The 24552-nt window shown below is 37.6% G+C and overlaps 1 protein-coding gene across 1 annotated transcript; it reads left to right on the top strand.

Annotated features, from left to right (window-relative positions):
- The first annotated feature begins 404 nt into the window (after positions 1-404).
- Positions 405-24096, top strand: LOC107813160 (putative anion transporter 6, chloroplastic). Its single transcript, XM_016638383.2, has 15 exons — positions 405-1054; positions 2359-2504; positions 2756-2855; positions 3060-3112; positions 3803-3877; positions 4464-4544; positions 5149-5210; positions 5364-5431; positions 5743-5858; positions 10947-10983; positions 21016-21111; positions 22318-22459; positions 22704-22756; positions 23556-23642; positions 23743-24096. The coding sequence occupies exons 1-15, from the start codon at positions 659-661 to the stop codon at positions 23842-23844; spliced, it is 1614 nt and encodes a 537-aa protein (XP_016493869.1). The 5' UTR covers positions 405-658; the 3' UTR covers positions 23845-24096.
- Positions 24097-24552: the final 456 nt, after the last annotated feature.

The raw sequence follows: 24552 nt of genomic DNA, 5'->3' as shown, positions 1-24552 counted from the left end.
ACGTGTCACTTCCTCATGCGATCATTTAATATAACATATTTTATCCTGTAAAAATATGATATGATCTGTACTAACAACATATTTTTAGATTGTCCAATAGTTCTCATAAAGCTACCTAATTATTGTGGCTGTTTATATTAAGGGAGAAAACACACACATTTTAATTAATTAAACGTTGAATGTACTTCGTCTTATATCACAAGGACCAAAATTATCATTTACCAATAATTATGGGGATCAAATGTGCTATCAACTGAATACGGGGAATATTCCAAAAAGTGAAGCGGACCATTCAAATTTGTGCTAATTATTCATCTAACGAGCAGCTTCCACGTGGCAGTGAAAAGTTCCCACAAATTAGATTTCCTCATTAAATTGGGGCCTCTAATTATTAACTTCGTGGCAATTCCAAGTCCTCACTCCTAGAGACGTAGAAAATTTTTAAAAATAAAATAACGGGGAAAAAAATTAAATAAAGGAAAAAACAGTAACCCAAAAAAACAAAAGTAGAAGTAAAATCACCAATTTAAAAAGAAATTGAAAAAACCCCTCTTTCTGACTGATCTATATAAAAAATGCGGAGTATAGAAGCATTAGTGCAATAATTTTTTTTTTTTTCATATTCAAGAAATCAAAGAATTCTTGAAAAAACCCAACAATGGCTAAATTCACAGTTAGAGCAGAAAACAATAACTTATGTAATTTTCCCAACTTTGTAAACCATAAAGTTTCGATCTTTAACACTTTGAGACCTCAAAGATTGAATCTTTTCGCCCAAAACCATAGTTTGAAGTTCAGAGTTTCTTGCAGCATAATAGAAAGAGAAAAGGAAAAAGCTTTAGAGAAGCAGAGAATACTTAAGGGGTTGAAAGTGAATGGTGAGTTGAGCAAGAAGAGGGAATTGATTTCAACTTCTGGAAATGAATTGGGAGCTGAAAATGAGGAAAAGGAAGTTGGTTTTGAATGGAGTTGGCCACCTTGGAAGAATTTGCCTCAAAGATATAAGCTCATTGGAACTACTTCTCTTGCCTTTGTTATCTGTAATATGGATAAGGTAATTGAATTCTTTTCATATAGTAACATATTGTGATGTTTTCAGTTCAAGAATTGCATTAGTTGATCTTTTCTGAAAATTGATGGTGTGTTTCAGCTCCTATTTTTTTGTTGTTGATAGTATTATTGTCTTGAAGGGGGCCCTTGAAGGAACAGTAAAATTATCTCGGTGTGACCACGGGTTTGAGCCGTGGAAGCAACCACTAATGCTTGCATTAGGGTAGACTGTCTACATCACCCCTAGAGTGTGGCCCTTCCCCGTCGGGATGGCTTGTGCATCGGGCTGCCCTTTTTTTTTATAGTATTATTGTCTTGAGCTCATAATTGATGGATTGATGGTTTTGTTGATTAGTTGACTTTATAATTTGGTCTTGCTAAGAGCTTTCATTTTTTGGTGCGACTGTTAAAGTTAATTGTCATTTAGTTTAATGTTAAGAGCACCACTACTATTAGTAGTCCAATCGGCTTTTAATGCAGTTTGGATGATTACTTGAGAAGGGAAACTTTTGCTAATTTGAATTATAAGAAGTCTTTCTAAGAGCTTACGTATGGGAGTGCATAGATTTTGTGTCTCTAACGAGACCCATATTTATTTCGGTATAACCAGAGGTGTGGCAGCAGTGGCGGAGCCAGGAATTTCATTAAGTAGAGTCAAAATATAAAGAATTAAACAAACCAGAAGCCATGGGGCAACATAAAGTATATATGCATAAAATAAAGTTTACCTAACTACACAGTGTAATTTTCACATGAAGGGTTGGTTAAAGATGGCTCCGCCACTGTGTGTCAGTCAATGGCGTGGTAGGTCGAGTTCTGGTGCAACTTTGAAGTATGATGATATATACATGTGGAACATCAAAGGTTATAACCCCTGGTCTTTGGCTAAAGGTCTCACAAAGTTAGTAAGGTCCTAGGGTGAATTTATCCTTTTTCCTTTGCACACTTGGTGACCTGATGCATTTCTTCGACCTCCCATTGGTGGCGGAATGAAGTGTGTAATGTATTTTGCTAATGTGACAACGTTGATTTGCACGTGCATTAGAAAATGCAAATGAGAGAATTTGAGATGAGAAATGCTTCCTTTTGGTGCTCTTGTCTGCTATTGGAACTGGTTAGCACATTCCTTGCAGCTGGAGTTAAGTATAACAGAAGCGAAAAAGAAATTGTTTCGGTTCACTCATGGAGCAGAGTGTCGAATGTGATCATGCGAAATGGCTTAACAAGCATAAATCTTTTTGTTTCTTTTGAAGTTTTCTTCCTTTTCAGTTAATTAAATTTTGATATTTCATTTCTTTTACTGAATAGGTCAATTTGAGCATTGCCATTATTCCAATGTCGCATCAATTCGGTTGGAATTCATCAGTAGCTGGATTGGTACAGTCATCTTTCTTTTGGGGTTATGCATTAAGTCAATTGCCAGGCGGGTGGCTTTCGAAGATATTTGGTGGGAGGTAAGTTTTTGGATGGTCAAGTTTCTGGTGTTGTGCAATAGATGAGAATCATTCTAGTCTCGGATTGTTGGCTAGAAGCAAACCAACTTTACGTATATATCCTTTTACAATTGGTGCAATAGTTCATAGACTTACTATATTTCTAAGCTACCAACTTTACAAAAGATCCTCCGAAACGACGGGGGCGATAGCATGCCATGTTGATCATTTCACCATTCATCATGCTTATTGGATTTTTCTTTTGTTTGCAGTAAAGTTCTTGAAGTTGGAGTCTTAGTCTGGTCTCTGGCAACAATGTTAGTTCCCTATCTTGCAGGGTTTATGCCTGCACTCATCTTTTCAAGGATCTTGGTAATTTGGTTTTGACTTTTCCTAGGAAATTTACAAACTTAAACGATGTATTTGTATCTACATTAACCAAAGAAGGATTGTTGGTCATTAGGCCTTGCTCTATGTGTTTCAAAAACTTATGCTATCTCGTTCTCAATAGATGTGGAGAATTTACTCATGTATTGTAGACTTATGATTCTGTTATTTATTGTTTTCCAATTATAGGTTGGGATAGGAGAAGGAGTTTCACCATCAGCTGCCACTGACCTGATTGCCAGGTATGTTTGAACTTATAAGTACTTAGACACATGAATCCGGATAATGGTTTCTTATATTACACCTGCTTTTGCATGCTTTAAATCACCCCTGTACAACAAAAACATTGATTAATTATTCCGCTAATGCTTCTAATAGTAGCTCTACGTTCCTTGCTGTATAATGTACAAAAACTGGAACGGTGACAAGCTTGCATGTCAGCTGGTTCAACTAGTTGTGATAGCTGAGAGAATGTTGCTTCAATGTTACTTTATTTTCGTAGAGTGCTCTATATTACAAATTATAGGATATTTAGAATGTGAAGAAATTTTTGAGATACAAACTATAGATAGTGTTTCTGATGATGCAGAGTCTGAAATTTAAAAGGCCACACTGGTGATGAATCCAGATTGAAGTTATTTAGTTAAAGGCAGAGATATGTCATATATTTTAGATCTGTACGAGGCCTCTGAAAAATCCACATCTGTGTTGGAATCTAGAATACTTACCCAATTATGTTGTTAAAATCGTCTTTGAGGTTGATATATATCATATACTTTAGACCTCTACAAGGCCTCTGAAAAGTCCACGTCTGTATTAGAATCTAGAATACTTATCCAATCATGTTGTTAGCATGTCTTTTCGTGCAAATTTAATATTTTTGTGTATATTTCATTTACCATGTTTGTTTTGTCTCTACATATTATGTACAGGACAATACCGTTGGAAGAACGCTCTCGGGCAGTATCATTTGTTTTTGGTGGTTTGAGTTTTGGAAGTGTTACCGGGTATTTTTCATCTTTAACTTAATTATCAGTCATATACCAGTATATTGAAAAATCTCATATACATTTCTATCTATCAAATGATTATGTAGTTTTGAGGAAGATAAACGTTGGAATTTCAAATGCAGAACTTAGTTTCTAGACTTTTAGTTCGTTGGACATATACCAAACTGTTGATGTGATATCATACCAAGATATCTTTGACACTAGCATAATATCATAGCGAGTTATCTTTGACATTAGCATTCAGCAGCAAGAAACTATACTTCATTTATGACAAGGGCTGTAAAACACTTCTGACCCCTATTTAAGCTGTTAGGCATCTTGGTTTTACTCTTTATGGTCATAGTAACTGCAGAAAGTGCAAAATGTATCAGGAAAAGGTGTTAGAGCAAATACCTGATCAGCGCTTTCGATTCTGAAGTTCTGTGATATAACCTGCACGATTTCTAACAAATTGTTCGTAGAAATTCAAAATCATGTTGGGTCTAATCCGTTTTTTTGTTTCAATATTAGATTCTCCTAGGCATGGCTAAAATTCTTTTATTAATGTCGTTTGGTGATCATCTAAAATTTTCTGAATTTGCAGACTTCTGTTGGCTCCTCCACTGATCCAGAACTATGGGTGGGAGTCTGTATTTTACTTGTTTGGCTTTCTAGGCATAGCTTGGTAAGTTGGCCTCCCTCCTTTCTCCTTCCCCAACCAAAAAAAAAAAAAAAAGAAAAGTCGATCGCTCTACGCCCCCTAAATCTTGTCATCCATCTTTACGTGCTACCTATTTGTTGTTGTCATCCCCACTTACAGAATGTTGCTATTCGTTAGGCTGTTCTTAGCTTTGAAGCTTTTCTTTCCTCTTTATGTCAATCCAATCTCCACAGATTTTGAAGATAATTTTCCTTCCCTTTGGCATGCTTTGATTTATTTTGATCATATCTAGTCTTGTTTCCACCTTTCCAGTCATTCTCAATAAAATTTTCAAATATAGGATTTTCCGTTACTTAAATCGTCTATCTCCATCACTTGTAGTTATTTATCAATCAATGAATGATCAAGAATACCAGCTACAAGACCTATTATCCAAAGAGGAATCCTTCCAGTAGTATTGGCCATTTACTCCACTTCCCTCCAGATTTCATCAAGTGGTCATTGGTTTCAGTTTTTCATTTTGAGAAGAAATTACTCTTTGAGTTGCATTATCCCTAGCTTAGTTATTTACCAATAAAGCACATATTAACCAATTCTAAGTTGATGTGCTTATCTCTGCATATTTCAGGTTTTTAGGATTTCAATTGGTTAAAGAAGATCGGCCCTGGTTTTCCACAGAATCCATGTCTTGTGAGTAGAGTCTCTTGTTTCCACAGCCTTGTCAAAATTGTGGTAAAATCTGGTCTAGTCGAGTACTAACAATATCAACTTAAATTTTATCTGCTTTTGTATTGCTTTATACTGCATTTCTGATCGGGCAAGCAATATTCTGCATATTTACAGGGCCGCCGTCTTTTTCTAGAAATAAATCAATGGGTTCTTCATTGGCAGAGTTGAGCGCCTCTCTAAAGGTATGTGTACAGAAAATCAGTTGGAGAACAGGTCTAAAACAGTTGATTGGATATCTTTTGGTTGTCTACATACAATTTAATAGAGAGGTTAAACTAAATGTAACATTAAGTAGAATTGCAATAATCATTATAAAATTAACTTCTGGAGTCTCCTCAAGCTATGTTGGGTGCTATTTTTTCCCGTGTTCAACGGTATAATAAAGTCAGGCTCCAATTTCTTGCAAAGACTTCATATGATCCAGAAAAAAGAAAGAATCTTACTTTGGTTTACGGCAACAGTGAAGCTTATACCAATTGGCCCTTAATTGTAGGATGTACCGTGGAAGGCATTTTTCAGAAGCAAAGCTGTATGGGCGATGATATATGCACATTTTTGTGGGAGTTGGGGCCATTATACTTGCTTATCTTGGCTTCCTACCTATTTCAGGTAAGTGTTGCCGTGATTGAGCTTAGTATTTAGTATTAATAGCTTTTTTTTGTAAAATTTTTATTTTCTTGTTTGTGACACTAGTGCCATGGTTCATAAAGGACGATTATTGAGAATGTGTGGTCATATTGAAATGAAATTGTAAAAGACAAGGTATGACAATTATAGCTGTGTAAAAGATGCTTTAAATAGGATATCTGCAGATGGAAGTTCAACTGGTCTGGCCTATCAGCTTCTAAGTCCAATTACAATTAACTACTTAGAAACTTTGCAAAGAACATTGCCAAAAGAGAAATTGAGACAAGGGAAGTAAAAAAAAAAAGGACAGTCCGGTGCACTAAACTAAAAAAAAAAAAAGGACAGTCCGGTGCACTAAACTCCCGCTATGCGCGAGGCCTGGAGAAAAGCCGGATATCAAGGGTCTATTGTACGCAACCTTACCCTGCATTTCTGCAAGAGGCTGTTTCCACGGCTCGAACCCGTGACCTCCTGGTCACATGGCATCAACTTTACCAGTTATGCCAAGGCTCCCCTTCATAGAAGGGAAGTAAACCTTGACTTTTATACTAAATGTGTCACGACCCAAAATCCGACTAGTCGTGATGGCACCTAACCCAACCCGCTAGGTAAGCCAATTATCAAATATCCAATTCCAATAACAATTATTGAAGCAATTTAAGTAAGGAAAAATCTTAATATTATACATTCCCCAAGAACTGGTAGTACAAATCATGAGCTTCTAAGAATGGAGTATACAAAGCTGGTATGAAGTAAATACATCATCTGTTCGAAAAGTACATAAACACAGTTTTATGAATTTAAGGCTACTATAAACAAGAGGCAGCAACAGCCGAAACGCAGGTACATCTTCAGATCCAGCTCCCAACGAACACAACAACATCAACAGCCAACATCTGCACGCAAGGTGCAGAAGTGTAGTATGAGTACAACCAACCTCATGTACTCAATAAGTAACAAACCTAACCTTAGGTTGAAAGTAGTGACGAGCTTGTACCAAGGTCAGAGTCCAACTTCCATAACCAACAATAGTTCATAACAATATAAAACAAGTAATACCAGAAGTAACTCAGAAATAAAATGCTTAACAAAATCATGATTTCTGAAAAATAGTTCTGCCTTTCAAGTATATCAGTGAAAAACTCAAATCGTTTACCGTTGTTGCCAAAAATATGGGTAAGTTTGAAAACCGTAATTGTTTCCAAAAATCCTTTCCATAATAAATAAGATGTTTCATTTTCTTTCCAGATATCCAGTGAAAATGCACCACTATGCCCATATGCCAATATGTGTGAGAAGTCATGAATGACGTGATACCGTACAGCATGAGGAAAATACATCTCTATGCATGTATGTCATGTGTGCATGCCAATGCAATGTATCTCAGAGACGAACTCTTGTATTCACGCTCTCAGAGTACTCAATCTCACATTCTCACACATTCCACTCATCATTCTCAATCACTCGGTACTGTATATGGCCAATCCGGCCCAGGGAAGATCCATCCCGGAATATACACATCAACTGATCATCAGTCACTCAGTACCGAGTAGGGCCAATCCAGCCCGTGGAGAAGATCCATCTCTAGGTATATAATACTTCGGACAAGATCCATGTCCAGGGAAGATCCATCCCTCAATAATATCAACCGTACTCACTGAGGGTGTGTGCAGACTCCGGAGGGGCTCCTTCAGCCCAAGCGCTATAAACCGCACGGACAACTCACGTGCTGCACGGACAACTCATGTGCTATAGTACAAATATCTGGATCCGCACGGACAACTCACGTGCTGCACGGAAAACTCACGTGCTATATAAAGCCTATAAGGCCTGCTGCAGGCGGGCAACCCCGATTCTCATAATAATAATAATAATATATATAAAGCCAGCATGGCCTGCTGCGGCGTGCAGCCCGATCCCAAAAATATCCTCAAAGTCCGGCCCTCGGCCTCCCTCAGTCATCAATCTCTCCAGTCTCTCTCATGGGCTCACAATGTCATGAAAATAGCCCGGAAATGATAATATGATGTATCAATAAATAACAACAGAGACTGAGATATGATATGCAATGAAATGAATATGACGGAGTATGAATTTTCAATTTAAAACAAATAATTCACAACAATATCACCTCTGTGGATCCCGATAATACTGGCACATAGCCTTAACATGATTTTTAATATGATTCTCAGCTAAGTTTCTTCAACATATAAAACTACATAGAAAATGCCAAGATTATTTGACTACAAAATTTCACGGAAACAATTACGTCACAATTTCTTTGGTGTACGCCTATACGCCCGTCACCTAGCATGTACGTTACCCTCAACAATTCACATAATACGTATATTTAGGGTTCATACCCTCAGCTCAAATATTAGAAGAGTTACTTACCTCAAATCGTGTAATTCTTTATTTTGCAATGCCTTTGCTACGAGAATTGGTCTCCGAAAGCCTCGTATCTAGCCACAATTAATTCGATTCAGTCAATACAAATTATTGTAATTAATTCAATAAGGAAATGCTAATTTTTCAATAAAAATCCGAAATTAACTCAAAAATCGCCCGTGGGTCCCACGCCTCGGAACCCGACAAAAGTTATAAAATATGAACACCCATCCAACCACGAGTCCAACCATACAAATTTCACCAAATTCCGACATCAACTTGACCCTCAAATCTTCAAATTAAACCAAGAGGGTTTTCATAATTTTCCAACTTAATTCACCAATTAAAAATTAAAAACAACCATGGATTCATGTAATTTGACCAATATTGAGTTAAGAACACTTAACCCGTTTTCCTTGAAAATCTCCCAAATATCGCCTCTTCCCGAGCTCCAAATCGGTAAAAATCCCATTTTCAGAACTTAAACTCTCTGCCCAGTCATTTCTTCTATGCGATCGCGAACCAAGTCCCGCGATTGCGAAGCACACATTTCCACTGCCAAAAATTGACCCTATGCGATCGCGGATTAGCTCACGCGATCGCGAAGCACAAAAGAAACCGCCCCCAAATTTGGCCTTCGCGAACGCGATTGAATCCACACGAACGCGAATCACTGATGCACAAACCTACGCGATCGCGGACTCGTCCACGCGATCGCGAAGCACAAACGCATGCCCTCCACTTCTGCTCTATTTCCTCTATGCGAACGCGGCCTTAGCCACGCGTTCGCATAACACAAAATCCCAGAGCTACGTGATCGCATTCCTCCTCACGCGATCGCATAGAACAAAACTCAACAGCCCCCAATTAACCCTACACGATCGCAGACCTTCTCACGCGTTCGCGTAGAAGGAAACCAAATACAGATATCAGAAAATTTCCAGCAACACTTTAAGTCTAAAAATTGATCCGTTAACCATTCGAAACTCACCCGAGTCCCCCGCGACCTCAACCAAATACACCAACAAGTCCCAATACATCATACGAACTTAGTTGAAGTCTCAATTCACATCAAACAATGCTAAAAACAAGAATCACACATAGATTCAAGCCTAATGAACTTTGAAACTTCCAATTCCTACAAACGACGCCAGAACCTATCAAATGACGTACGATTGACCTCAAATTTTGCATATAAGTCATAAATGACATAACAGACCTATTCAAATTTCCATAATCGGATTCCGACCTCGATATCAAAAAGTCAACCCCCCGATCAAACTTCCCAAAAATTCAACTTTCGCCATTTCAAGCCTAATTCCACTACGGATCTCCAAAAAATTTTCCGGACACGCTCCTATGTCCAAAATCACCATACGGAGCTATTGGAATCATCAAAATTCAAATCCGAGGTCGTTTACACATAAGTCCACATCCGGTCAACTTTTCTAACTTAAATTTTCAATTATGAGACTAAGTGTCTCATTTCACTCTGAAATCCTTCCGGACCCGAACCAACTAACCCGGAAAGTCATAAAACAACTGTAAAGTACAATTTGAGCAGTAAATGGGGAAACGGGGTTGTAATACTCAAAACGACCGGCCGGGTCGTTGCAAAATGGTGCTAAGTCTGACCATGGTGTAGGATTGCAGCATAGTAAAATAACCAAAGGATTCAACCTTTTTCCTTTCCAAAGATGCTTTCTCCAGTTTGTTATGAAGGCTGCTCAGTGATCGTTCAAGTACAAGTGCAAGTAGATATCTCCAATTTATAGTAACTATGATGATAAGCAAACTTCCCTAACGTATAGAGTTAAAATATTAGCAGGAAAAGGAATTCAACTATTCATAACAATCCATTTTCTTTTTGGCAAGTTTATACCCAATGTTTTTCCTGTTTGAGTTGAGAAGAAAAAGCTATATATTGTAGTGAAATTTGGATTTGGGCCTCATTTGGAACTGCTATGTGTTTGAGAAAATTGGAATAAGTGCTATTAGCAAGAAAAAAACACTTCTTAAGTGTTTGCTTAATGTTTGATAGTTCTGTTAGTTCATAGAGATTTTGGCAAATAACCACTTGTTGCAGAGTATGTTGCTTAGATTCTTCAAATCCTTTCCACACCCCTATCGATCCGACATGATTTAGATGTGGATGTGGGATCCGCATTGGATTTGGCAACCTAACTTGGGTGCTTTGACTACACCTATGGCCAAGAATTTTGGGTTTATATCATATATATATATATATTTACATTAAGTACTAGAACACTTTTGCTATACAAGATAACTCTATGTTGCAGAACCTCAACTTTGGAGCTTCTGAAGCAGCACTTTGGCCTAAAACTGATGCATTGTCTCGAAAGACAACGTTAACCACTATCAAATGAAATTATATATAAAGAAATCTATTTGGTGGTAGTTACAAATTAGATAATAAATGTGCCTCAGAGAACTTTTGTACCCAACACTTACCAAGTTGTTTGTATGAAAACTTCATACATTATCTGAAAGCACTACTTAAAAAGTGCTTTTCTAAGCTGCACAACCAGGGACCTGTTGTAGTGTGGCATCCTGTTAAATTAATTTAACTTGTCTCCTGTATCTTCTGCATTTACAATTTTCATTTTAAGGAAATACTTTTTTATTTCATAAAGCTTGAATTTTGATTTGCATCCCCTGCAGCGAGGAGCTGAATCTTAATCTGACAGAAGCAGCATGGGTAAGTCTACTGTATCATTGCTTCCCGTCTCTAGTCGCTTTCCTTATATTCATGTGTCAATGTCTAGCAACAATATGTTGCACCCATCCCTTAACAATCCAAAACTTTCAAAGATATAATGTTGTGATACCAAATATTCCATTCATGTCTCAACTTTTAAATCCTCTTCCTGCTTCCCCATCCTTCTCCCTCCTGTACAAAACATAGTGTAAGGCTGTCCTTTCCTCATCAACAAGTGAACTTTAAATATTTATCATTTGTGTTTTTCAAGGCGAATATTATGTAATATGTATATCCACAATGTGAAAAACTTTATTGACCTCTTCATGATATCTTTCCTTCCTGGATTAGGAGTAATTAATGATACCTGAGAGCTGTTGAAGTTTCCCTTCTGACTATGTAGCTTATTGTATAAGGTTACTTTGTTATACTTCCTTACACTAGAGTAATCATACCAATCAGTATTTACTGAAGTTCGTTCTAAAGAAGGCCAAATACCTGTGTGACCCCTTAAACTTGGCTCTAGTTTCCATTTGACACTTCAACTAAGGCCAGTACCTATTGAACACTCCAACTTATTTGAAAGTGTACCTATTAAACACCTCACTTACTACCAGTCAAAAAAATAAAGTGCGTGTTAGTCACACGCGGATGAGGTGGCAAAGTGACGAATGAGACAAAGACACGTCGCATTTGGGTCCAAATAATCTTAAGATAAAAAGAAATTTTATTTCCACATAAAATCCCCTCCCCCACCTATGGCTGTCCAACGGGACGGGACGGGACAAAATTAACGGGACGAGACGGGATGGGACGACATTTAGCCGGGATGGTGGCGGGACGGGACGAAACGGTAGGCCCATCCCGTCCCGCTAACAAACGGGATGGGACGGGATGAGACGGACGGTAGGCCCATCCCGTCCCGCTAACAAACGGGACGGGACGGGTTCGCGGGCCTTAAGTGCCGTTTTAAAAAAAAAAATTATTTAAGCATTGAGTTTGGCGACGGCTATTCTTTTGACAATGACTAAGTTTTTAAAGTTTGCAACATCTAGTTTTTTGACTTATTTAATAAACTTAAAAATTAAACGAAAATTAAAAAACTAAGTAAAGAATTATAAAATATTAAAACAAAAGACTTGTAATGAAATATTCTAGTAATTATAAATATATAATAGAGTTATAATTTATTTAATATAATTTCAAGCCATTAAGTAACTAAGTAAGAGTGTAAGATAATTCATAAAAATAATTCATCGCTTAGAGCCTTTTATTTTATTAATAGAACTTTCAAATCTCACATACAAATATAATTCTTTTGAAGAGCACCTAATCTACGCAGCCACCTTATAGGAAGGGTTCTGTTTGAACTAGGCCTTTTTAGTAGCCAATTACAAATTATCATACTAATATTTGTAAGCTCCTATATAACTTCGTTGTAACTTATCTATAATTTCTCTCGGACATTGTTCTGGAATTGGCAATGTTGATTGATGTTCCATGAGTTCCATGCCATCATCGCTCCCAGTGCTAAGTATCTTCCCTAGTGGTTAATTTTTCAAAACCAAGATTTTTTCTTTCTGAATTAATCCAATCTCTGGATAATACGGAAATCTCTAGGCTGTCCTCCGCTAATGAATGTCTATGATCTCCGATTTGAAATCTTGCCGCGCTAAAAGCACTTTCTGATGCTACTGATGATGCTTGAATAGCAAGGATATCTCGGGCCATTATTGAAAGTGTTGGAAAAGCCTTGCCACGCTCCCTCCACCATGTCAAAAGTTGTTCGTTGCCTTCTTCGTCTTTAATACTTTCCAATTCTTGATTAAGATAAGAATCAAGTTCATCATCAATAGAGGAATCAAAACCTGTTATATCATTCATATCTTCCCATAGAACTTCTACTCTAGACTTAAAAGTAGAAGGAGCAGTTTCACCACCTGTTGTTTCCATAGATTTATATTTATCAAACATTGATCTAACATAAGAATATATGTTAGCTTGGCAGTCTTCGAGAGATGGTTGTTCATTTTCTTGAATTGCTAAATTCTCATAAATTTTACGAACAAGTCCATTTGCACCTCTTAATTTTAAAGATGGGTTAAGTATAGTAGAAATTAAATAAACTTGGGGAATAGGGAAAAAATACTTTTTAAATTTTGCAATCATTTCATTAATGGTCGGTGTATAAGTTGGATTAGTTTTATACTTACCAAATACAACAGAAATTCCACAAATATACCATAATATTTGTGTAATAGTAGGATAATATATACCAGAAAATTGTTTTGTAGCATAATAAAATTTTTCTAAAAATTTAGTAAGCTCTTTGATCTGATCCCAATCAGAATCAATAATTTGATCAGCGGGGATACCATTATGCATATTAAATACCTTTTGTATAGGCACCCGATAATCATAAGCAACTTTAAGCATTTCATAAGTAGAATTCCACCTAGTACAAACATCTTTTGGAACTTTTCTATATGGAAGGTTAGCACTAGCACATTGTTGAGCAAATTCACGAATTCTACTCGCTTTATTAGCACGAAAAATATAGCCGCAAGCATGTTGTACTTTACTACAAACATCAGAAAATAAATTAATACCATCTTTTACAACCAAGTTAAAAATATGGCATGCACATCTAATATGAAAAATTGCCGGATTAATTGGACAAAGTCTAGTTCTTAAGCTAGTTGCTGCAGTTGTGTTAGCAGAAGCATTATCTAAGGTGATAGTTAAAACTTTATCAATGAGTCCATAAAAATCAAGTATTTGTAGAACAGTAGTTGCAATATATGCTTCAGTGTGTTTTGAATCAACAAATTTATAACCAATAATATGTTTTTGCATGTTCAAGTGATGATCAACCCAATGACATGTAACAGTTAAATAATCACAACCATTAGGACTACGACCTATATCAGATGTGATAGACACTTTACAATCTAAGTGAAAAAATACACAACGAATATACTGAAGATATTCGGTTTGAAATTTAAAAATATCATTTCTAACTGTAGTCTTAGGAAAACCTTGAAAAACAGGATTATAAGTTTCTTGTATATAATGCACAAAAGCAGGGTGAGAAGGAAAAGTAAAAGGTAAGCCACAGACAACCACCATTTTTGCTAAGTTCTCACAATCTCTATCTTTGTTATAGGGGCGTAAAATAGTACCAGAAGCAGGGTCAAGCTGTTGTAAAAAATTAGAACCCCCGCCAGATCCACTAGGAGTGCTAGTACCGGTGCTAGGATCCGGTATTTGTCCGGCTTCTATTTTAGCTTGTATCCATAAAGCTTTGTGGTCCTTACCTAAGTGCCTAGATAAACCCCCCGTCCCACCACTTTTGGTGTGCGCAAATCGTTGCTTACATATTTCACATGTAGCACGTTGATTGACTTTATCATGTTTAAAAAATTTCCATACAAGTGATGTTTTGGGACGTTCACCCTTAGGCTTACCCCTTACAGGAGGTACATGGGGTAAAGCTCCGAGACCGAGATTGACTCTGAGTTGGAGCTTGTGTTGCGGGACTAGTGGGTGTTTCATCTAATTCTTCTTCCTCATTTTCTTCATCCTCATTTTCTTCGTTCTCAATAAAAATATCATTACCGTTGGGAACGGCTATTTTTGCAATTATAGCCGTTGCCCAACGGTTATAATTCAAAAAAAAAAAAGGGACGCGGGACAGGCGGGATGGGACGGGACGGGACGGGATAAACGGGACGAAATGGCCATCCCGTCCCATCCAGTGTCCCGTTTAACATGGGCCCATCCCGTTTAGAATTAAGTGGGACGGGACGGGACGGCCCGTCCCGTTGGACAGCCTTACCGCCAACCAAACAGAATATAAATTTAATCCTACATAAGACTAGTTCCTCCTCCTTCACCATTCATTGTCAGGCAATCCTCACCTATGTACAGATAAAAACTACTCAATCACTTTCGACCGTAGCTACCATCGACACTGGCTTCACCAAAAATGATGCCGATTTGATATTTGGACGAGGCAGAAAGATAAGAGGACTCATTCAAATATACTAATTTTTTTTTGGTAATAAATGTGAAATTGTATTACCAGTCCGTCAAACAAATTCAGATTTACAAAGAGAGCACTTTACCTGGTGATTCCAGGAAAAGCCTCAGTAAAAGAAAAAAAATTCAAACAAATTAACTCATCTACGACATCCAGTATCTATCACTAGCTACATAGCCTATGTATTATGTATTTAGCCTTCCTAGCTCGTTTTGAATTCTTTATCATGTCCACTATTTCTCTAATTTCACTTTGAATCTGTTGCACTATGATATTACTCTGTACAGTAGAGTCCCTAAACATCTTCCAGTTTCTTGCCTCGCAAATCTGGTATAAGCCTGCTCCATACACTGCTGCGATAATGCTCTTCTTCATCACACTCCATCTCCTACCCTGTATTCTGCTTAAGGATTGTAGAGCATCCTGCTGCTGAAGTTTGGTACCACTCCATTGGTTCAACATCTCCCATAGCTGCGTAGACCATACACAATTAGAAAACAGAGGTATAGCATTCTCCATTCCAGCTCCATCACACAGTACACACGTAGTATTTTCACATTGTAGTCCCATTGTCAACATCCTTTCCTTTGTCAATAGCCTACCTTGAACAGCCAACCACAGGATGAACCTATGTTTTGGTAGACTGATTTTGTTCCATACTAACTCTGCGATTTCCATTTTTGGTGTGTCCCCAATCAGTTTTAGGTATCCTTGCATGATTGAATATTTACCATTTGCATTCAGACTATATCTTTCATCCCTATACCAGTTCACCATGCACAACTTCAGTTTGTGTAGCCTCTTCCAATACCAACTACTATCAGCCTGAGGTATGTGATTCCAGAAATCCACTCCATTGTTCGTATGGAGACCATGTGCCCATTTTACCCATAGGTTATCAGCTTTTTCCATAATCAACCAAATCATTTTACTTACAGAAGCTTTATTCCAGTTCTTACATCCTTTTACATTTAAACCACCCTGCTTCTTAGGTTTGCAAATTTTCTCCCATGCAACTAAAGACAATTTCTTCTTCTCTTCTGAGCTTCCCCGTAAAAACTCCCAGCACTTCCTATCTACCTCGTTCAACACAATTTGAGGCAACACAAATACTGCACCCCAAAAATTATGAACTGAGAATAGCACAGAGTTTATTACCTGTAGCTTCCCAGCACAGTATAGATGTCTTGCAGAAGTTGCCCTAATTTTCTCTGTGATCTTGACAATCAATTGGTGACACTCCATTTTATTCCACTTTATGGGGGATAGGGGAAGGCCCAGGTATCTGATAGGGAAATTTCACAGGGTGAAGCCAGTCATTTGAACTATTCTTGCTTTTGTCTCCTTGTCAACTCCTGCTATGAATGTGTGATTTGTCAATGTTGGCCACTAGCCCAGATGCCTCTGAAAAGTGGTGCAATGCTTCCATGACCCTCTTCACTGAGCTATCATTTGCTTTACAGAAGATCATTGTATCTTCAGCAAAAACCAATTGTGTAAGCTTCTGTCTTTTACACATTGGGTGATATCTGAAGTCTGGTAGCTGGCTCATCCTATTTAGAATTCTTGAGAGGTACTCCATGACCATGACAAATAACAATGGAGAGATTGGGTCCCCTTGACGCAGGCCCCTCTTCCCTTCAAAATACCCATGCCCTGTACCACTCACTTTGACTGAAAAAGTAGTAGTGGTCACACATGTCATAACTAGCTGTGTGAAGCTGCTCGGAAAACCAAATCCTAGCATCATCTCTGCTAAGAAATCCCATCTAACCATGTTATAGGCCTTCCTTAGGTCTATCTTCATTAAGCACCTAGGAGTAGTCTTCCTTTGGTAGTGCCTCAAAAGGTGATGGCATATGAGGACATTATGGACCAAAGATCTACCTTGCACAAATGCAGCCTGTGATTCATTCACTAGGTGTGGTAGTACTTGCTTCAATCTTTTGCACAACATCTTTGAAATGCACTTATATACTACATTACAGCATGAGATGGGCCTGAAGTGGCCAGCATTTAAAGGATTGGCAACCTTTGGGATCAATGTAATTATAGTAGCATTTATTTGCTTGAGGAGTTTCCCATTTCTAAGAAACTCCAATACTGCCTCAGTCACATCTGAGCCCACAATATCCCAAGCTTCCTTGAAAAAACCACTTCCAAAACCATCTGGTCCTGGACTTTTATTCACATTGATGCCCCACATAGCTTCTTTTACTTCTTTATCTGTATAGGATCCCAACAGTTGCATTTGTTGAGTGGCAGTTAACCTGTACCCATTCTCCAAGAACCAGCGGACTATACCTCCTCTACATTCTCCTTGTTCACCCAATAACTTCTTATAGTAATCAACAAAAATGTCTGCTATTGTATCCGGTTCATACTGCATTTGATCATTATGGTCTTGTAATTGTGTGACTGCCTGCATTAGCTTCCTGTGCTTAATTACTGAGAAGAAGTATCTGGTGTTGTCATCCCCTGCCCTAATCCAAGTTGCTTTACTTCTCTGCTGAAGGAACATCTCTGCTAAATGGCTCGATCTTCTGAATTTTGCCCCCATAGCCTTCTCCTCTAGCTGTAGAGCAGTGTTCAGTGGGAACTTTTGAAGTTCCTCCTGACTTCTCAGTAGATTGACTCTATCCTTTGCTGCCTCTTCCGCAATGTTACTAAAATGGTTCCTATGTAAGGTCTTCAATTGTCGTTTAAGCAGCTTTAACTTCTTAACTACTTGGAACATTTTATACCCCTCAATACTCTGAGACCATACATTTTCCATAATTTCCTTCAACTTTGGATGAGTACTCCACATGTTACAGTATCTGAATGTTTTCCCTGCTTGGTTGTTAGTCTGTGCTATTGTGATCTGAATAGGACTATGATCACTCACTCCTTCAGGCAGAAATTTTGCTCTACAGTCTACCACATTGTCCATCCATTCACCATTTACAAACACCCAATCAATTCTAGAGAAAATCCTTCCACTCTCATGCTTATCATTCCAGGTGTATGAGCATCCATTGTTTGGAAATTCAGTTAAACCTGTTACATCCAAACATGACTGGAAATCAATTACTTCATTAAGTGTGACCGGATTGCCTCCTTGTCTATCCTCTACATGTAGCACAGAGTTGAAGTCTCCCATAGTTATCCATGGCTTGTGCCCCATTCCAGATATATGACAGAGATATTCCCATAACTCTCTCCTTTCTTCCCTTAAGTTGTAGGCATACACAAATGTTGCTAGGAATTCCATTTGCATTGGCACAAATGTTACTGCACATGTGACAGCCTGAGCATTCTCACTGAGGACACTAAGTTTATAGTAGTCTGCTCTCCATAGTATCAAAACCCTACCATTGTAGTGTGAGGCATGATTTGAATGAAACTTCCATCCACCAAACATTTTATTAACTACTTCTACTTTATTATGCTTAATTCTAGTCTCCAATAGACCAATTAATCCCACATTCAGCTCATTGCAGAGGAGTTTGACCTCCTTTTGCTTTGTAGGGCCATTTAGGCCCCTAACATTCCAACTAAGGATATTAACCATCTCTCACAGGGAGAGGTGTTTGGCTACCCACATTTCCCTGACTTTCTTTTTCCTTCTCCTCTCGAACTTTCTCCAATGCTTGGAATTTATTAGTAACAGTCACCACATCCTTAATAACTACAGGAACATTAGCATGTTTCTGCGGCTGATTCCACCTTGTACCCTGTTGTTTCCTGTTTCTCCCATCACTCTGCATCACTGGGTTTTGTGTAGCTTTCCCATTTTTGTTATCCCTGCGTATTTCAGCTTGCTTTTGTAACTCTGTTGGAGCTACCTGTTCTGTCTGCCTGCTTGGACTACCTGTAATTCCTTCCACTTGAACTACCCTCATTGTGTCATTCTCTTGTGTAGGTTTCCCGATCTCTTTAGCCTTGTTCCTCCTGCAATTTTCCCCTGTATGCCCATACTTACTGCACACATCACACACAGAAGGTTTCCAGTCATATGTAACCTTTTGTTCTACAATTGTCCCTTTCTCATTCTTGAAATAGACTATCTCCGGAAACTGATCACCTATTTTTACCTCCACCAACAGTCTTGCAAAATTCAATTCCACTTCCTTTTCTGTGTTCTTATCTACCATTAATGGCTTTCCTACCAGGCTTCCAATCTTGCTCAAACCTTTGGCACTCCAATACTTGAACTCCAACCCCGGTAATCTAATCCATATTGGTACCGTGCATAGTTCATCCTTTGAGAAATCCATATCAGCATTCCAAGCTTTGACAATCAGTGGTTTATTATCAAAGTGGAAAATCCCCTCCTGAATTACATCATTCTTCCCCACCTCACTATCAAAGCGAACCATGACAATTCCATTCTTAAGCATTGCAATCTTATTGATACCATGCTTTCCCCAAATCCTCAGTAAATAGCTATTCAAAACACTGAATGGTGGATACGCACCTAAAACATAGCAGACAACTGCATTCCTCCAATATTCGATCTCCGATTCAATGTCCCTCTGCTTCAATCTCCCCAATTTTTCGATCACCCTCTGTTTCTGGACTAACGTACTCTAGCTTGAATCCCGCATTTGTAATTTTTGAGATATCGAAATTATCCCACACAGAAGATGGCAATTGAGTCGGTTGCTTCTCCTGAAGTTCAACTTCATCAGCCCATGATAATTTCCTCCTATCTCCTGATGATTGTATGGATTTCTCCCATTCAGCCAACCGATCCTTTGTTGAATTGTTTGCATGTACCAGAACTGAAGTTGATGACGCCATTGACGGACCTGGTATCGCCACTTCCGGAGCCCTAGTTCCATCTCCGATTATTTCAGCAATTGCCCGTGATTTCCTACCAGTATTTTGGATTTCAACATGAAACGATGGATTAGCTACTCGTCCCACCCCTTTCTGAGTCGATTCCGATACAGGGATTGATGTCTTTGCTCTCCTCCCCATGGATGGCGTACGTTTAGCTTAACATGCGCCGAGAGAGTTTTTAGACTTCATGCCCTCTTTTACCAACATGCTAGAAATATATACTGATTTTTCCCCCAAATCTATGGTTCTCTTTCCCTTTGAGAACGTAAATGGATATCCCAAGCTTTTCTCAAATTTCTTGGGGTTTCCTCTCTTTTTTTCTTTTTTCTTTTCCTTTATGGGTTTTAATTATTTTACGATTTAAGTTTTTTTTGTTAACAAAAATTTAAAATCTTAGTTTATGATTGAAATTTAAGAAAAAATCAAGTTCCAATGACTTTTATTGAGGGGAAGAATGTGAATTGTTTAAAATCGTTGTGTGTACCTTTGATTCCTCTGTTTATGTTTGATAAAATTGAAGAATCTGAAAGGGAGGTTTTTGTTCTGTGTTAATGGTGATTTTCTCTGTGTATGAGATTTTTTGGTGAAGGTGAGGTGAGACGATTGTCGAGTTTTGGTGAAGTTGGTGGTGCAGTTGTATGTGTTTTGTGTTGTTGAAGATAGTTGTGATTTTTTTAAGGAAAGACAGAGACATTGAAGCTGGTGGTTATGGCATTTTGGGTTCACGCTACCGGTGGTTCACGGTGTTATGTCGTGGAGTTGGTGAGGTCATTTCGGGTTAAAAATGTGTTTTCAAATAATTAAAAAAAGAAAAAAATATGGTTTTGGTATGAGTTCACTCGCTTTGGGAAAGTGAGAAACACTTGTTTTTGCCATGTCATACTTTGTGTTTAATAGGTACACTTTCAAATAAGTTGGAGTGTTCAATAGGTACTGGCCTTAGTTGAAGTGTCAAAATGGAAACTGGAGCCAAGTTTAAGGGGCAACACAGGTATTTGGCTGAAAATTTAACATAAAATAATTATGTAATGTAGTTTCCTACAGTAATTACCGTTAAGTTTAGTAAGTTCTTGCCAAATCTAATCACTTTCGACTTGATTTATCAAGTAAGACTGCTTATGCAACTAAGGAATATCCTCTCAAATGTTAAATTTATATTTCAGGTCTCAGTTTTCCCTCCATTAGCTTCAATTTTTGTTACCGGCATTGCATCACAATTTGCTGATAACTTGATTTCCAAAGGGGTTGATACGTCAGTGGTAAGACTCCGTATTTCCTCTTTTCCGAGACTCTTATTATTCTGGTCTAACCCTAGGTTTTATATCTCTTTATATGGTTCATAACATAAAATATGAGGATTTGAGAACTTCACATTGATCATATCCTCTAGTCATTTTTTTTTCTTTCTAATGACAGTAAATAATGTATGAGTGCATATCTAGAAGGAAAGCTTGAAAAACATGTGGGATTTTCTTGATTGTACTGGAGCAAGCTATGTTCCTTGTAATTCAAAGTAACATTTTTTATGTTGATCGCATGTTCCAATAATTATATTTCTGTAGGTTTTACATATTTTTATTTTGTTGGAAGTTGCATGCCCTTGGATGAAAACTATTTTGTTCTTAGTGCTGGTAGTAAGGATAACTTTCATAATGAAGCTTCACATGGTTTTCGTTGGTAGTATTCGAGATTCTCAAATCACATGAGTATCTATCTTGTGGAAGTTGCTGACCAACATTTATAACATGGCACTGAAATGGTATAACAATATTCTAGATGGAGAATTTTTATTTCATGGAAGTTGCATGCCCAGGGATGAAAACTATTCTGTTCTTAATGCTGGTAGTAAGGATACAACAACAACGACAAACCCAAAGAAATCCCACAAGTGGGGTCTGGAGAAGGTAATGTGTACGCAGACCTTACCCCTACCTTATGAAGGTAGAGAGGCGAGGCGCTGGTAGTAAGGATAACATTCATAATGAAGCTTCAAATGGTTTTCATTTGTAGATTTGAGATTCTCAAAAGTTACTGGCCAAAATTTGTAACATGGTGTTCAAATGGTATAATAATATTTCAGATGGAGAATACATCAACTGAATATTTTTTATTGATCTCCTTTCAAGTTAATTTGTTTTTATTATCTTTCTAGAGAAACTTATAAACTAGTTATCCATATTTTAATATCTTGTCTTGTGCGTGGGTGAGATAAGCACGGAATCTGGTTCCTGGTAATAAATATTCAATACCCTGACATGCTCTGTATTTTATCTTTACTCTAATTAATCATATCTTTGTTGTTTTTCCCTCCCCCAACCTCCTGCCTACTGTCCCTATAAACCTGTTTTCTGTGTACCACTTTGCCATTGTATCTTATAATTTGGCATATGTGAATATCAAAACAAAGATTGAAATAACTTGACAAGGCCAATACTCACTCTTTTGTAACTCATCTGAACTAACAGGTGAGAAAAATTTGTCAAACAATTGCATTTTTATCCCCAGCGACCTGTATGATTCTTTCTTCTTTGGACTTCGGTTTGCCTCCTTGGGAAGTAGTAACAATCCTCACTGGTGGTTTAGCCCTCTCAAGTTTTGCCTTATCAGGTACTCCAGTAAATTGCTTTTGGTTTCAAGAATTCTGAACTTGGGATCTAATCTATGTTGCTCGGACTCTTCGAAAATATTGATGGATGCATGTCGGATGCTCCAAAAGTAGTGCATTTTTGGAGGATCCGACACGGGTGTGGCAGCTGTTTTGAAGAGCCTGCGCAACATAGGATCTAATAAAGATGCACTTCTTCCTCATCTGATGGTACAATTAATCTTGTCAAATTTTTCATTGTTGCAGGCCTATATTGCACCCATCAAGACATTTCACCTGAATATGCAAGCATTCTTCTGGTATGTTACACATCAGGGCTGCATTTGTTTTATACATGCGCAGATTTTTTGATGCAAGATAATTATCTCTAAACATTCTTTGCGTGGAAACAAGGAAAATCAAGTTCTACCTTCCATTGAACTCAAAGCTGGCTAATATGGTGTTTCTTAGCTTGTATTTATGAGTTTCCTGTAATTAGAATGTCGGTGTAATCCTCATGCATAAATATGATATTGGTTCTTGCACTGAAAGGAAGTGTGAGAGGTTAGAAGGTTAGTAGGTAGTCATGTGTGTGTCTTCCCCGTACCAGGAGGATTAGTAGTTAGCCTTGTATTCTATTATTGGTAAATCTTTATTACTACATGTTGTTCATTACGCTTGTTTTCTTAATATCTTGTTGTTGACTTGTTGTTACTAATTGTTGCTACTGCTTTCTTTTCATCTTTTCTTGAGCCGGGGGTCTTTCGGAAACAACCTCTCTACCTTCAAGGTAGGGGTAAGGTTTGCGTACACATCACCCTCCCCAGACCCCACTTGTGGGATTATACTGGGTTTGTTGTTGTTGTTGTTGTTGTTGCACTTCATTCTTTGATCTACTCCTTATGCACATAATTGTCGCAAATATCCTATGAAGTCCATATAATGGTCTTATTCCCGTCTGTTTTCCTTGTAACTGTTTTTAGCCACTGAAAAAGTTTCTTTTTGGTAAGATTATCTACTACACTGATAATCCGTCCGAAGAAGATTAGTTGGATATCTTCTGTCAAATTCAAGTCCAGATTGTTTTTTGTTTCCCACTTTGATAAACTGTATATGCAGGGTATTACCAACACTGTGGGGGCAGTTCCCGGAATTGTAGGCGTCGCTCTCACTGGTTTTCTTCTTGATTCAACTCACTCATGGAGTGTAAGTTACTCTCTTTTATTCCCCAGAATGCTCTATAACCTTAGTAAGCCTGTTGAGTCTGAAGATCATTTCATAACTTTTACAACTTACTTCTGTGCAGATTTCTTTGTTTGCACCATCAATTTTCTTCTACCTTACTGGAACAATTGTGTGGCTGGCATTTGCAAGCAGTAAGCCGCAGACCTTCTCGGAGGGTGATTGACCTCATTATTCAGCTTGGGTTGATCATCAAGCATAGATAAATACTACTAACAGCTTTCAGCACGAAACATTTCGTGTACTAATCGATTTTGTTTTTTTGTATGTATGTATAAAGTATAACAATCATGAAAAATACTCTCATTATGTAATTTTTTTCAGATTTGTAGTTAGCATAAAATGCTCAGCATATGTATAATGAACATCTTTAATAGTTGTGGCTTCCTCTAAGTATTCATCAGCAGCTTTCAAGAGTACTTTTTGCATTACTTCCCCCATCAACTATTTTTTCTTCTTGAAATTAGAGCAGATTAGCAGCAAGCTGAGAAATGCCAGATCTATTCTAGGATTTAAAAAGGAATGTGCTAATTGTTTTTCCTCCAAAGGGTAATTCTACAAACTAGTTCAGCAGATATAAATTTGTGTTCACATTGTTTTTTTGTTACTCCTTCCGTCTCAAATTATCCGTCGTCTTTCTATGCGCCCTTTAAGAAAATATTAAATAGGAAAGGTTTTTGACTATCTTAACCTTATTATATTTTAAGATATAATCTATTCATTTAATACTTACTCATAATTAAGGTATTTGTAGTCTTCAAGAAGAATTAATATTAAGTGTAAAATAGGAAAAAAATAATTAATTTACTCTTGAACTCCTAAAATGACAAATAATTTGAGACAAATATTTTTAGAAAACCACGACAGATAATTT

This window comes from Nicotiana tabacum, chromosome 18, assembly GCF_000715075.1.
Source record: "Nicotiana tabacum cultivar K326 chromosome 18, ASM71507v2, whole genome shotgun sequence".
Classification (NCBI taxonomy): Eukaryota; Viridiplantae; Streptophyta; class Magnoliopsida; order Solanales; family Solanaceae; genus Nicotiana; species Nicotiana tabacum.
The sequence above is the reverse complement of the archived record's forward strand: the minus strand, read 5'-3'. Positions and strand labels throughout refer to the sequence as shown.